This window comes from Lissotriton vulgaris, chromosome 11 (genome assembly GCF_964263255.1).
Source record: "Lissotriton vulgaris chromosome 11, aLisVul1.2, whole genome shotgun sequence".
Taxonomy (NCBI): domain Eukaryota; kingdom Metazoa; phylum Chordata; class Amphibia; order Caudata; family Salamandridae; genus Lissotriton; species Lissotriton vulgaris.
In genome coordinates, this window is record NC_141699.1 from 1108912486 (window position 1) to 1108929056 (window position 16571).

Genomic DNA, 16571 nt, shown 5'->3' on the forward strand with positions numbered 1-16571 from the left:
GGATTGTACTTGATTGAGTATGATGTCACAAACATTTGTGCGGATCTAGATTGTGTTAAGGAATACAATAGGTTAAGAAGAGAGTATGCGCCACATTTGCCTCAATATCCTTTGTTTGAGAAACGTGTGGTAGGCCGGAAACAAAGAAATGTCACCAATAGTAGGGAGGTTGTAGCAAAAAGACCAAAAGTCGATAAACCCAAAATTGTAAGCAGAAAGAAAATGAATTATGTTGAAGATGTTGTTGGTTTTCAATTTGAAAATAGTTCTGGTGTCAACTGCAATGCTAATGTAGTGGTTAATGTTGTCTTTTCTCTAGAAACTTTAAAAGAACAGATTGTGATCAATTCGGATCAAAGTTTTTGCTGTTTGTTGAATTCTGTGTTAGAGAAATGTAGCGCTGATAGAACAAGAGTAGAAAGTGTGTCTGAAATTCGAAATCTGTTAGACAAATGTTCAGGTCAAACACAATTCTCTCAAAATATTCAGCAAGATTGTCAGGAGTTTTTAATGTATATGCTTAATGTATTGCAAGATGAAGGTGTAACTGTAGATCATTTGTTTGGCCTTTCTTATCAATGGCAGCATGACTGCGAGAATTGTAGGTTATCAAGTACTACTAGTGTAGACTCAGAAAGATTTATATATTTAACTTTGCCAGACAGTAAATCAGTATCCTTTAATAAGCTAGTAAAAGCAGCCGATCAAAACATGGAGTGTAGCCAATGTAAGTCTGCAATGCTGTTCATATTATTTATACGAAGATATGGCCAGTATGTCATTTTAATGTTCCAACAATGTAGGCCTGATGGAACAAAATTGACAACTTTAATTAAAATTTTTGTGGCTTCTCAGATGTCAATATCAGGAAGGACTTTTCAAACTGCAACAATTATATATCATGAGGGTCCTTCAACAACATCAGGACATTACACAACTTATTTGAAGTCTGGAAACGGCTGGTCATTCTGCAATGATTCTGTTTTAACTTTCAAAAAAAGATTGCCTTTTCACCTTAAAAATTCTTACCTGGTGTTCTTACAACCAAAATTTTAGGGAAGGAATCTCGGGATTTGCTCTGAGGAATTTCAAGAGTTTCTAATGGCTCCTACACTATATAGCCTTGTGGATAAGTGTAGTACAGAGCGAAAACTGTTTGTTTTAATAAGCTAATTCAAGCAGCAGATCAAAACAAGGAGTAGAGGTAATGTAAGTCTGCAATGCTGTCCACATTATTTATAGAAACTTATGGGTGAAATGTCCTTTTACAATTCCAACTATATAAACCGGATAAAAATAAGTTGTCAAGTCTAATTAAAAATGTTTTGGCTACACAGTCGTCGATTTCAGGAAGAACAGTTGAAACTGCAGCTATTATATGACATGATGGTCCTTTGACAACATCAGGACATTACACAGCTTATTTGAAATGTAAAAAAGGCTGGTCTTTCGGCAATGATTACCATTTGACTATGAAGCAATGTTGCCTTTTGACTTGTTTTCAGAAGTGAGAATTTAGGGTAGGTAACTGGACTATAATGATTCTAGGTGTTGATATAATTTAGTGTGCTGTTTTAAATTGCTTTGTATGTCACATTTTTGTTAAAACGATGGAGCTTTTCTTTCAGGAAATGGCGGGCAGAAAATAATAACAGCACAACAGAGTATAAGCTGTTCATAGGACATCCTTTGACGTCATGGAAAGTAAGTTACTTTTGAGGAGTTCTGATTTCTGATTGGTTATATTATATGGGTTTTTTAAACACAATCATTTTGATTGTGTTTTTTTTTCCCCGCTGTTATATGATGAATACCTTCAACTCACTGTTTTTAGTGAAATTTGATATATTCTGAGAACAGCAAAAATAAACCATTTAATATGTATAATTAATTCTGTACTTTGAATTGTGATTTTTAATATATACTCATCGTGTCTCATGCTCACTCATCTTTTACTACCTTCTATCAATTTTTTAATTTTTGTTCTTTTTTTCACAGATTGAAAGTATAAAAATAACAAGTGACTAAGTTAACAACAATTATAAGGTAAGTGTTTAGTACTCTTTCCGTTACATCTCTATCACATTTAACTTTTATTAGTTCCACTGCTTCATTTCTTTAACCCTCAGTTTCCTGCCTTTGCTACTTCCCTCATTCCTTTTCTATTACTTACTTATTCTACTCCTTCTACTCCTTTTCTCAGTCCCTCTGTTCTCACAGTTCCTCACTCCTTTTCACTCAGTCCGTTTCTCTAACAGAAACTGTCACTGTCTCTTCACTCTTTTACAAGTTGTTCTTTATGCTTTCTCTCTGTAGTTCTTGCACAGTATCTTATTTTCATTTTTTTGCTGTTTGAATTATTCTTTTTCTATCACTTCTTCTTTTCTTCTTCCTGTTTTTTCTCTCTGTCATTCCACATGTTTTTATCTTATTCACTATGATACACCTTGTTTTAATCCTATTTACTTTCACTCTCTTTTTTTTAACACCTTCCCTCAGGGTTGTTGTTTTAGTCCGGTTCTATCCCTACTTCTTAATCCACATCCTTTACTCTCTTTCTTTTTAATTTGAAGATTCATTCACATTCTCCAAGTAACTCTTGTTTATTATTCTTCTACACTCTTTTTTTCTTTCACTTCCTTTTCTATTTTCTTTTTCTCAATTTTTCCCTCTTACAATTTTTCTTTGTATAATTATCTATTATACAGTATCTCTGTGTTACTCCCTCTAGCTGTCTTTCTTTTAACATTATTCTCTCTGTCTCCTTCCCTTATACTCACTCTTCCTTTTTCTTTTTTTTTTTTTTGTTTCGCTTCCGGTTCGCGAACCGGGAAGCGAATCAAAAGAAAAAGAGGTTGCCAGAGTGATAAACATTCTAGCAATTTTTTATAAATGGGAGGTAGTTCTGAAAAGAACTTTTTTTATTGTTTTTGTTGTTTTAATTTTTTTAAATTATTTTTATGAACATTTTTTTACTTTTTTTGTATTTTAAGAACGGTTTTATATATTTTTTGTTTTTTTTGGGGGGGGGAACGAAAATCAGTCATTATAAAGGGCTCAACAGGAGCAACAAAAAAAAAAGATAATTTACTTTGTGGGCCGTTTTGTACATTTATGATTTTCATAAGCTGTGTTGATTAAAGTTATACTTTTCTCCCCATAGGAAATTAATTTGCCGCAAAAAATACAGGTATGCTTCATGTTCCCGAAGTTCATCTGTATGTTTGGGACCGTCTCCCTCGCCTCCGGTCCCGTCAATGCCTGTTCGGCTGATGTACTGGCCACAGGAGAGGGGTTTTCCTGCAGGTCACGTACCTGTGCAGCACTGTAATTAATAGGGTGCCACTCTCCATGTGGCGATGCATGGTGTAATTCCCGAAGCTGTACTTTTTTCAGTCCCTCGGGATAGTTCTTTGTCACAGATCAGACATGTGACATAACGGGCATTTACTTTTTGTTGGCCCTGGGGATATGTGAAGAATTGCCAAATATAATTTATTTTCACATGGGACCTCCTTGGCTCTTCAGGCAAAAACAGCCTGCTCACTTGCTCCTCTTCCTCTTCTTCCTCTTCTTCCTCCTCTTGATTAAGGAGGACCTGAGGAGGTGGTCCATCCTTTTTTGGTGGTGGTGGTGGTGGTGGTGGTGGTGGAGTGGCTCCAGCAGCTGCAGCTACAACACTTGCCATTTTTCAAAATTTTGAAAGTAGGTCTTTCTCTCATAAAAATGAAAGTCAGAGTGAGGAAAAAAGGTGGGGGCTTTCATCATTTGTGAAAAAAAAATGTAATGAACCAATGAAAAGTGTTATTTTCAGGTCACATGACCTAGCCTTGCATCATTAGGAAACCAAAAGTAAAATGAACCAATAAAAAGTTTTATGAACAAGTCACATGACCTGTTATGCTTACATTACGCGTCCCGCTACGCACCTGGAGCGCTTCCAAGGTGCTGCGCTTCGCGCCTCGGTTCGCGCTCCGGAGCACTTCCGGGTGCACTAACGCGGCGCGTCATAAGACGCATTACGCGGCAACGCGATACGTCGCATTTACGCGACGCGTCACGATGTTGTTTTCCTGCGCAGCAGTTGCGCTAATGGAAAGTTTCCCGGTTCGCGGACCGGGTCGCGGCACCAAATTGATCTAACGGGAAGCTACCCGGTGCGCTGACCGGTAGCGAAACAAAAAAAATAATTAAAAAAAAATATATACATAAAAAAATTATATTAAAAACATATCAAATATATTTTTCCATGAAAATAAGAATACATTTTACAGCTTTTGATATTTGCTATTAAAAAATCATTGAAATTCACTGAAAAAACCATAGGTTGTAGACCATATATAGTTAGGAATTAGCATTTACAAAACCTTGAAAATTCACTGAAAAAAACATAGGTTATAGACCATATATAGTTAGGGATTAGCATTTACAAAACCTTATTTTACTCACACAAAACCATTGAAATTCGCATATATAGTTAGTTGCAGTAACTATATATCGCGCACCCGCAATCCACTGCTGATGGTGTCACATATTACATCATTCATGACATCAGTGATGACATCACTTCTATTGGGAATAACTTTGGCGCCACTCCTTCCCTGAAAGTTTCGGGGGGATTCGTCAAGCGGGGGCCGAGAAAAATGGGGGGTCCCAAAAAGTGTTTTTTTATGTTAATTTCCATAGGAAACTTTAGACATGGCTACAGCCCGAACGGCTGAATGGAACTACACCAAAACTTGGCAAAATGGTAGGGACTGGTTTGGAGATGTGCCTTTGCTATTTTTGGTGAAAATCCCTCCAGTAGTTTTTGCAAAAATTGAATGTGAATTATAGCCCAATGCAATTTTCCGTGGGACCTTTAGACACGGCTACAGCCCGAACGGCTGAATGGAATTACACCAAACTTGGCAAAATGGCAGGGACTGGTATGCAGTAGTGCCTTTTTTTATATTTGGTGAAAGTCGCTCCAGTAGTTGCTGAGAAAATCGAATTTTCTCAAATTATATATCTATGGGCGGGACACCGTCCTTGCACGGTTCATGCACGGTCCTTGCACGGTCCTTGCACTGTGCGCGGACCCTAGCGTGCGTGAGCGGTATTCTGATTGGCTTTTGGACGTCTGTCAACATTCCAGTCAGTCGAGATGAGGAATAATTAAATCTCGCCGTGGATCGGCAATTGCAACACTCTATCGTGTTGCCTTCTGTCCCAGCTCATAAACGTGTCCTCCTGATCAAATAGTACTGCATGGTATATTGGAGTGGTAAAGTTGCAATAATGACACAGACTTAGTAATATGTGTGTCATAAAATTATATTCGATCACCTTCACCTTTGTGTATCAAGTTGGACCATTTTCTTCTATTTAAAGGCCGTAGTCCATGTAATTATTATATTTTGGAATTATGTGTAATATTGCTGTTACATTCCCTTTAATTCTACAATAGTACAATATGTAACTATGTTAGACAAACATGTTCTAAGATGGCGCCCGTATGAGAATACGAGGCCTGGTCCCCTGTTTGTGTCAATTCCCAATAACTCTCGTGCTTTGAAAATGGTGCCGCAAAATGCATTTTCTATGACACTGACTAAGGGAGTCTTTCCCAAAATGCGTCTGTTTGTTTGAAGAAAGTTTGGCACTTGAAGCTTTGACCCCGCGAGTGCTGCGTGTCTTTTTGGCAGGATTAAGAAGACACGGTTTTGGAGCTTTAATATTGGCGCGGTACACCGCCGCGCTGCAGCACCCGCTTTTGTAGTGACTCGCTATCGCTATCGCTATCCACATTCACTGGATGATGTCATCAGTGATGCAATTTGAGATGTCATCAGTGATGTCACTGACCATGTCACGAATGATGAAATATGTGACATCATCAGCAGTGGATTGCGGGTGCACGAGTTATAGTTAGCAGAACTAACTATAACGGAGGAATTTCAATGGTTTTGTACGAGTGAAATGTCCAGCTAACTAAAACACCCCTAAAACCTATACTTTTTTCAGTGAATTTCAAAGGTTTTTGGAATGCTAATTCTAACCATAACATATCTGAAACCTATGGGTTTTTCAGAGAATTTCAAAGGTTTTTTCAATGACAATTTTTAAATGTATTAATAGTTTTTTTTTATACTGATGTACTACATTTTTTTAAACTATATATTTTTAGATAATTTACTTTTTAAATTACATTATAATTACATTATACATTACATTACAAAATATACTTTCTCAGAATGAATTACTTTAGTTTGAATACTTTGCAAATAGGCAATAGACTTTTAAGTACAGTAGTTACAGTTGTTGCAATGGGCAACACAATTTCAAAGACAATGCAACATTGAGCTCAATGTGAATTTCTTGTTAAATGCAATTAGTTACTTTAGGGATTACTTTTCTAACCACAGGACTGGATCCTAGATTCAGTCCTGGGACATCTCCTGTAAACAGTTGAGTAAAAGCATTTTGGTTACAGTACTGATTTTTAAGGAATATTATTGTATTTTAAAAGTTGATACTTAGAAACTTTTTCACATAGAATCACCAATGTTATCCTATAGGAGGAAATTCACTTAGCAAGTAAGTTGTGTTATTGTTACTTTTTCTTACTCAGTGGTCGATCCTGGATGCAGCACTGGTGCATCTCCCGTAAACAGTTGAAAGAATGAGTTTAAGTTAAACAGGCGATTTTTAAGGAATATTAGTAGTTTGTGAAAATCGACACTTGGAAACTTTCCTGGTGAAAACCAGACAATGGATTCCTATGGAAATAAATACAAGTTACTGGTAAGTACCGTTAGAATTACAGTTCAGGGTAGGTGCTGGACTAAAAAATGCAGCACTGGGTTCTCTCCTGATAAAAGGTGAGTAAATCGGAATTCGTTGTTCGGATGATTTTAGGTGAATATTTTAAAGTTCCAAAACTCCACACTTAGAAGAATTTCCAAGTGAAACCAGTTAATGTTAGCCTATAGAAGGAAATTTAAGTTACTGGTAAGTACGGTTAGAATTACTTTTCAGGATCAGTGCTGGGCTCAAAGATGCAGCACTGAGGTCTCTCTTGATAACAGGTGAGTAAACCGGAATTTGTAGTTCGGCTGATTTTACTTCGGTCCAGTATATATAGAGCCACTTTCTTACACCATCCCCTCCCTTCACACCTGTGCAAACACTCCCTGAGGCACGTTTTAAGTTGGGGAAATAAATCCCCTTCAATCCTGAGGGTCTCAAGGGTCCAACTAGCCCACTAGGTACATCCAGTAAGCGCCACAGAGCTGCTTAGCAGAGAAATGTAAAAAGGGGCATGGCCTAGACCACCTCTCTGCAATGCAGCGCAATGGCACTTACTGGAAGCACCTGGTGGGCTAGTTGGCCCCCAGGGTCCCTCAGTATTGAAGGGGAATTTTTTCCCCAATTTAAAACACGCACCAGGGCGTGTTTGCACACGTCACCTGAGGCCCGATCCCATCCCTTCACCACTGTGTAAATGCGCCTTGGGGCCGTTCTAAATTGGGAGATTAAGTCCTCTTGAATTCTGAGGGTTCCTAACGTCCAACTAGCCCACTAGGTACCTCCAGTAAGCGCCACGGAGCTGCATTGCAGAGAGGTGTAAAAAGGGGCGTGGCCTCTGAACACCTCTCTGCAATGCAGCTTCCTGGCCCATACTGGAGGTACCCTGTGGGCTAGTTGCCCCCCAGGGACCCTCAGCAACTGAAGTGGAATTCATTCCTCAACTTAAAACACACCACAGGGCGCGTTTGCACAATGGTGAAGGAAGGGGGCAGGGCCTGAGGTAACATGTCTGCAAACACGCTCTGTGGTGCATTTTAAGTTGGGGAATTAATTCCTCTTCAATCCTGAGGTCCCTTGGGGGCCAACTAGCCCACCAGGTACCTCCAGTATGCCCAGTTTCAGAACGGGAAGTCCTCAACATCATCACCAAGCTTAAACCATCCTCGCATTCCAGAGATCCCCTCCCTGCCTATCTTGTCCAAGACCTTTATCGCCCCTTATCGCCCCATACTGGACCACCATCATCAACTCCTCCCTAGTCACCGGTAGTGTCCCCGCTTCCCTCCAATTAGGACAAATCACCCCATCATCAAAAACGCTACAGCTGACCCTAATGACCTAAATATTGTGCACCCTATTTCGAACCTTACTTTCCTACTTAAGGCCCTGGAAAAATGCGCCCTGCTCCAGTTGGACAAACACATCGACTCATTCAACATCTTGGACGCATTAAAGTCAGACTTTCGAAAGGGCTGCAGCTCTGAAACTGCCATGCTCAACATTATTGATGACATCCAGCACTCCCTAGACAAGGGTGAATCCTCCCTTCTCATTTTCCTTGACCTCTCTGCTGCTTTTGATGCTGCTAACCACACTGCATTACTCAATATTCTCAAAGACTGTTTTGGCTTCAATGGTGCTGTTCTCAAATGGTTCACCTCCTTTTTCCAACACAGAACCCAACAAAATAAAGTCAGCGATTGCCTTTCTGAACCTTTGCCAGTCTCCTTGGGTGTCCCCGGGCTCTATTCTCTCTCCCACTCTATTCAACCTCTTCTTGGAACCCATCACCCTCATTTTTAAGCAAGCAAAAATTAATTACCACCTCAATGCCGATGACACCCAACTTTACTGTAAGATCAAATCCCATGCTGACGTTCTACACCTCAATGATGCCTTGACCAAGATTCAATTTTAGTTCCATCACAACCACCTCAAATCTTTTTTTTGCGGAAGACAGGTGGTCCTTCAGGCTTTACTAACTGTGAACTGATCAAGAAACTTTACGAAGCTACGCCTCCATGCATTGGAATTATCTATAACTTCTTTAATAGATTAATGCCTGATGATTTGTCTACAATATCTTCCAAATGGCAACAGAAACTGAATATTTCTAATAATGCTTTCAGTTTTGCACTTAAATCCGTCCAAAATGATTTGCTATCTGCCAGCCTTCAAGCGCTGTTCTATAAAACCTGTTTTTTTTATATTTCAAAGTGGGCCTGGAAAAGGTACACACTGTCCTTGCTGTGCCAAATTCAAGGCCGGCTAAATCCATATGTTTGCTACATGTGCTAAATTTGGACCATTAATAAATAAAATTCAACACTTCCTGGGTCAGGTGCTATCTCACAACGTACTTTTAACGCCCTCCACTATATTGCTGGGCACATTAGACTCGATAGAGAGAAAGACCGGAGGAACCTTAATATTCATCGCTATGGCTATCCTCAGGCTGTGCATTGCACCTGCCTGGTTGGACCCTAATCCCCCATTGTTTACGCAATGGTTAGCCCGTTTCTACTCAATTCATTCACTAGAAAAGGCAATATATGCTAAGAAGGGACATTGAGCAAAAAAAATGCCTAATCATCTGGAGGCACCTTTCTAATTGGCTCAATTCATCAACCCCTGAAACCAGTTAGGCTATCTTTCTCTGTAAGCATGCACAAGTCACTTTTTTTCTCTTATGCACCAGCCACTTTAGCCTATGTCCTGTTAGTAATACCCTATAATAATTTAATCCGTTGGGGTGCTCTCTCAATTTTAGAGTTGCACTGTCGCGCTGGGCACTTTACCTCCTGTGTGTTAGTAAATTGATCAAGTAATCTCTTTCTAGCTGTTTGCTGTAGCATGATACATTGTAGTTTGATGTTTTGGATTTGGAAATCCGTACTCTTATTTAAGATACTAATGCAGGCTTTTTAACTATTCGGCACATGTCACACACTCTCAGCTGCCGGAGGGTGGGAAGGGGGGGACTGCTACACTTTGTATCGATGTCTCCTTTATAATGTATTTTTTCTATCACTGCAATTGAAAATACAAAAAAATAAAAAGAATAAAAAAACAACCACCTCAAACTCAACCCTAAAAAACAGAAATCATTCTATTCTCTCATAAAAACAACTCGCTCCCTATTCAACACTGAATCTCTGACACTGTTCTCTTTCCATCTCTCACTCAGTTAAATCCCTCAGCATCAGCGTTGACCAGAGCTTCAGTCTTATTCCCCACATAAAAAATTTGGTCAAAGGTATTCTCTTCACACTCCATCATCTCAAGAAAATTAAACCCTTCATTCCTGCGGATGACTTTAAATCAGTGGTACAATCACTGGTCCTGTCTAGACTCGACTATGGCAATGCCATTCTCTCTGGAACTCCGAAAGTCCACCTAGCCCCTATCAAATCCGTACTTAACGTTGCTGCTACGCTTATTATTGACTGTAAGCGGTTTTGATCACATCTCCCCGTCCTCAAAGACCTCAAATGGCTTCCTGTTGAAAGGAGATCCACTTATAAGTCTGCTTGCATCACGCACAAAGCCCTTCATCAAAACACCCCATCTTACCTCTCTGATAAACTCCACAAAGCGGGCTGTACTAGAATAATGAGGAGCACTAACGCTCTCGTCCTAGTCCCTCCCTTACTAAAAAAGAAATCAACACAGTCACGCTCTTTTTCTGGAAACGCGCCCTCTGTCTGGAACTCCCTCCCTAAAGATCTACGTTGCAACCCCTCCTACTTCAGCTTCTAAAAAGACCTCAAGCTGCACCTTCTCAACAAATACGGGGGTCCTTAATACCTTGTCACTGGACACAAATTCGTATTCCTGTCCTGACTGTATAGGTCCCCTCTACTTATTTTGTCATCCCCTTCCCCCTCCTTTCAATTCTTTCATTTACAACCACCTACCCCCCTTGTATTTTATTTTTCGGGTAATACCCACCTACTTCCACCTGCTTTCCCCTTACCCTTCGCTCTCCACTGTCGCCCTTCACTTTCACGCCCTCCCCCCTCTTCACTCACTAACTAATTTTACTTTCTACCAGTCCTACTATCTATGATCTGTTGTTTGACTAATGTTTTCAAAGTTAATTTACCTCATTTCAAAAGAATACTGTTTGAAATGTTTAAATTGCCTTGTTTATTACCTTATTATACAAATGTTATATTACAATTCTGCATTACCAAACCTTGTAAATCTCTCTGATAATCTTTGGTCCAGCCAGCGCTATATAAAACCTTTAAAATAAAATAAAATAAATAAACATGTTGGGCAGCATGCGCAGTCTTTCTCAGAGCAGTTTTCAATTCTCTTTTCCATCCAAGAGGGGTCTGACTTTTCTTGCTCCTTGGGTACCGCTAAAGAGCTTCAAGTGGCCTGTGGGCATCCAATGCTCTGTCTCTTTTTTAACAGTTCTTAATGATGCATATTGCCCTCTCTTGCATCTAATATGCACTAAAATATATATGACAACCTTCTTCAGAAATTAAGCTGCACCTTATCCAATATACACCCAACCTGAGACTGTACATCTACAGGCATAACTATAAAAGGGACCTAAACGAAAGTGGGTCATTAGTGGAGAAGGATGTGGATCCTTCACAAGAAAGTAGTCAGCAATCTTCTGTCTTCTGGGAACCAAGCAATCTGTTCTGGCACTTGACTCTCTCAGGGTAGCAAGTCAATGTTGGTGCTTCATCTTAGTCCTTCAATCTAACTGTGGTGAAACTCCAGTTTGGGGCAGATTTCAAGATTTTACTGGTAGTGTATAACACAACAAAGCACTATAAATACTAATGTAAAGCCTGCACAAGTCAACAACGATCCATGATGGGTTCCTTCTGGTAGAGCCTACTTGTGCACCGGTCCTCGACTGAGTTTGAGGGTCGTCTTAAACACAGCCCCACACATGTGCACACATGTGTGTGCAGGTGTTCACAGTCAACCAGCCTAGAGCTTATTACTCTATCTGCAATGGGCCTTATCATGAGAAAAGTCACACTTGTAGTTAGCAATCCGTATTCCATTTTAACAGAGCTTATAGTGACCGAGCCTTTGGTAGTGAAACTCATCACAGCAAAAGTCCATGAACCAGGGTGTCCAAAAAGTGAATAATCCATTGGGGATCAATAGGCAGAACTCATTTATCAAAGTACCCTTTCTTTTGGACCTAAAACTCATTAATAGTAACTCTTAGAAGGATAATATTTGGAATTCTGCATAAGTAACCTTCTCTTATATGATCACACTGTGGTAGGATGACGTGGTCTTCTAATAAGGTCATGTTTGTTTCTGCAGGTTCGATTCATTCAGGTACAGAAGATTCGGTATGTTTGGGACAGCTCTGAGAACCGGTTCACGAAAATTGGGTATGGTTCATTTTCTCTATACACACAATTGATGAACTGTTTGCTTCCAGCCATAAACTCATATTTTAGGAGTAGGGGAGGTGCAAGCATCCTATCACCTCAGGCATCTTAGACCTGTTAGAGCCTGGCATAGACTTGAGTCAGAGTCCCTGCTCCTGCAATGGCAAGTCACATAACTCCCAGGAAGAACACAAAAGTCCCACCATCTTCTAGACCTATTAAAGACAATCCTTCTGTGCCATCTAGATATAGCCTGCTAAAGTAAACCAGTTTAAGGATCACCATACCTGTATTACATCTGTCTATAAACCAATTGATCCTCTTTTTCTCTTTGGTAGACCCATTGGATATTTCTCTGGCTGCATATAACAAGAGCAGGTGCCACGACCGTGAGGGGTAGGTGTCCCGCCAATCCAGCGCCTCACTGAAGGTGCATCTAACCTAAAAGCGCTGGCCTCACGGGAGTATGCTGCGAGGCCCTATTCAATCCCTTTAGGGTCACCTAAATAGAGCAGGACCCCGTGGCCCTCTTTTCCTCCGACCCAGAGAGGTTGTATTTGCCTTCTTCATAGTGAATGAGCATTGAGTCCATACTTGTTTTTGTGTAGTACTTTATTGAGGTCCTGACGAATCGCCGGTTGGCGAGAAACATGTTGACCACACCAGGGGGTTGAGTTAGTGTTCTGTACACCTATACGGTCTCTAACTCCCCTCTCACCCCTTTTAACTAAGGAACCAGCCACGTTAATAAAATTGAGTGTGGACTGTTTACCTTTTTTTAAACCTTCACTCACGTTTGCACTGACTACACTTTTCTTCATCCTCACTTACACCCACCATCGGCAAGGAACAAAAGAACCTCGTCAAAAGAGTACCTTTGGTTACTCCGTCAGACATTGCAGCGCCGGTCTGACGAGGGGCAGTGCGTCGATGATGACACTGGACACCCTCCTGTAAGGGTGTGTTTCACACCTAATACTCTGGGTGTGTGAGGCTCTCTAAGTTCCGACTAGGGAACCCTTCCAGCCACGGTACTGACAATACCAACTCCGTTCTCCACGCTGTCACACTCCCTGGGGAACTTTGTATTCTGCTGCAAGCTATAACAAGAGCATGCCATGTTTTGCTCCTACATCACTTCAGAAGACTGTGTTTGTCATTTCTCCTTGCTGTCTTCAATCAGTGCATGCCACAAGTGGCTCTTCTGTTCGATGGTCGCTGGCAAGCAAAGTCTCAAATATGCCTGGCCCTGCCAAGATTTGAGGACAAAGGGACACATGGTATTTGCAAGCTTGTGATTATGATACAACCTTCACTGCCCTTTGGCCCCAACTCTAGTTCTTATCCCTCTTACTTCCTCATTGCCTCTTCACCTAGACTAATGCATTCCTCTTATAGGCACTACAAAATGTCACCGCAACCAAATACTGCATCTACCTAATAACAGAATAATTCTCAGGTTAACTGACAGATTGTCTGCCATAATGTCTCTGTTCCACTCAACTCTGGGTTATTGCTGGTGGCTCTGCACTGCATTCGGGGCTAAGAATAAGTCACTCCTGTGTTGACTCCATGTGTGGTTTCCAGGTAGCTTGGCACTACCACCAGTGGCTAGGATTAGTCACTCCTGTGTTGACCCCTTGTATAATTTCCAGGTAGCTTGGCACTGCCACCAGGGGCTAGGATGAGTCACTCCTGTGTTGAGTCCATGTGTGGTTTCCAGGTAGCTTGGCACTGCCACCAGTGGCTAGGATCATTCACTCCTGTGTTGACTCCATGTGTGGTTTCCTGGTAGTCTGGCACTGCCTCCAGGGGCTAGGATTCTGTCACTACTGGGTTCACTCCACAATATACTTCCTAGTGGCACATCCCTGTTCCCTGAAGCTTGCGTTCTGTTACAGCTAGGTGTACTCTGTATTGTACTTACGAGTGACGTAGCACTGCCCAAGGGCCCAGGATTCTGGTGTTCCTGTATTAACTTCATGTCGTTTTTCCAGGGTGGATAGAGTTGCACCAGCGGCTTGGCTTCTATTGCTCCTGGATTGACTCTTTATTTTACATCATGGTAGCTTACCACTGCTACCAGGGGATGGGATTCAGTTAGTTCTGTGTGACCGTATATACCATTGCATTGGTACTTATGTTGCCAGATAGTTAGTATATGCTTTCACGGCCACTTGCACATTCACTACACAGCAAGATGTTCAGAATGCCTACATGGCGTGTAGCACAATCTCTTGAAGGACATATTGAATAACAGATTGCATGATATTATTGAGTGGCACATTTCATGGCAAGTTTGTCACAAAGTAAATGACAAATATGTTATAGACTGCAGTATACAAAAAATGAATGGGTGGAATGCTTGAATTAATCTCAGCTACTGGTAATTCTGTGTTTTGCACATCATGCCACCTCAGTTTACTCCCAGCCATGTGCAAATCAGTTTTGACCCTGCTCCGATAGGAACAGTTAGGCCAGAACTGCCAGGTCAGGTCCTCCCAGAACCAGAACACACGCAACCCAAGACCGGTATTGCCATGGATAAGGATCTTCAGTAAGGCGGGACATGAAACCCTAATAATTGCTATATTTTACATCCCCAACAGCAGTCAAAAGGGCCAATTTTCTTGCTTGCACCAGGGCCCACGGCATCCTTGCTGTGCTACTGGCAGAATTACCTTTGGAGCTGACAGATGCTGGTCAAAACAGCAAACCAAGAGTGTGCATGAGATATGGGGTAAAGTTTGCCCAATAATCTTTGTTGTAAATGTAATGAAAGCTTTGTTGCAAGTGACGCAACTCAGCTTATTTGGAACATCTTTCATGTGTCCCAATAGCACCGCAAGGGAGTGGGCATAAGTTCCAGATCAATCAGATCTGACGCAATGTGTTGTGTACTTTTCTCTATTCAGACGTCTTCATGCTGATTGCAGGGAGTATTACCAGGAAAACTGCACCTCCTGAGCTCCGGCTTCACATTCAAGTCTTGAACTGCCTGTGTTATGTATGATCACATCAGGTCCAGCTCTAGAATTCTTGATCTGGGAGGGCTATGTGGGCCATGAATGTGTAAAGGCGAAGTGCGCATGAATCAGCAAAGGATTTTGGGAGATCTGCTATTAAGACATTGGCAACATCTGCTCAATATGGACAGGTCTTAGAAGAAAAAGTTATATTTCTTGGATCCATGACTTTTGACCATACACAGTGCCCATTCTACTGTCTGCGAATCTTAACTATCATCTTATCAGAGCTGCCTGGTTTGTTTTCTGCTGCAGTGGGCGTCTCCCAAGATACTCTGCTGTTCAGTTGTGGATGGTCGCAGATCGATGAGATAACATCAGTTTCCACCTGTGCTGGGCGACTTCTGTTTACCATTGCAACAGCGTCACTGGTCCGTAGTTAAAAGATTTAAAGAAACTTTTACATCTATTTAGTAGTTCTCCTTGGTGGTTTTTGGGAACATAAATGACAAATTGTGCTTTCTTTGTCTTCAAAAAAGTTTAAATAAAATACATAAAAAAGGATAAAATGACGAGAGCCCCATGTCTTTAAGAAAGCCTGCAACATCCTTCCTGAGTATATTGTCTGAGGCCAATGGCGACTGGTAACTCTTGATAAGGGCGTGGCGTTGAGTACTAGCTGTGACTATCTTAACGTTGTTTTTGCTGTTTCTAAGCTTCTGCGCAACCAACAGTATTGGGGCGCGTTGCCAATTCATGACATAAGACAAAGTATGTCTAAGAGACAAGACATATTATAAAGAAATAAAGCAAAAAATAAACAGAACAAAGAAAAATTAAGTTACCTCAGCAGTCGATTACCTTTACATCCTTTGAAGAATGACCTGCCTTATTCATATTTAATAAGCAGGTGCCAGTTTGAGACCCTCTGTAGTCGACTGTACTAACAGCGATGGTGGCTGCAGGTGACGGCACGCCACCATTCCTATGACTGAATTCCAAAGCTAAAAATCTGTTTTCAAAGCAGGCTGTGTTCCTTAGAGCAACCAGTTCGGATTTAAAATAAAGGTTTTCCATTTTGGAACTCCACCCCCTCCAAGGCTCTCAGCAAGATTGGGGTCCTTAGGGGTCATTAGCTTATGAATGCTTTTCAATTGTAATTGCACTGGTAAAATATCAATAACTTCCTTTCAAAATTGGAAAGGGGAAGGGGAACCCCGTTCATAGCCCACCTTCTTCTCCTGGTCCCCTGTCACCTTGGTCTTAGTTCTGGTACTCCTTTGTCCTTTGGCTGGTCCTCGTGCATCAGGTCTTCTGGTGCTGGTGCTACTGGCCTAGGTTTCTCAGAACCTCCTAGTCTCCCTGTTCGACCTTGTTCTTGTCCATCTGACATTGGTCCCCTCTATAATAGTCCTTCTAGTAATATTCTTCCTGG

The 16571-nt window shown here is 41.1% G+C and overlaps 1 protein-coding gene across 1 annotated transcript in view; it reads left to right on the forward strand.

Moving 5' to 3' along the window:
* Positions 1-16571, forward strand: part of LOC147684254 (putative cation-transporting ATPase 13A4) — a 356830-nt gene that overhangs the window by 65805 nt on the left and 274454 nt on the right. Inside the window, exon 4 of the mRNA XM_086944652.1 lies at positions 12100-12170. Coding sequence (XP_086800778.1) covers positions 12100-12170 — 71 coding nt within the window. The remainder of the gene's footprint in view (positions 1-12099; positions 12171-16571) is intronic.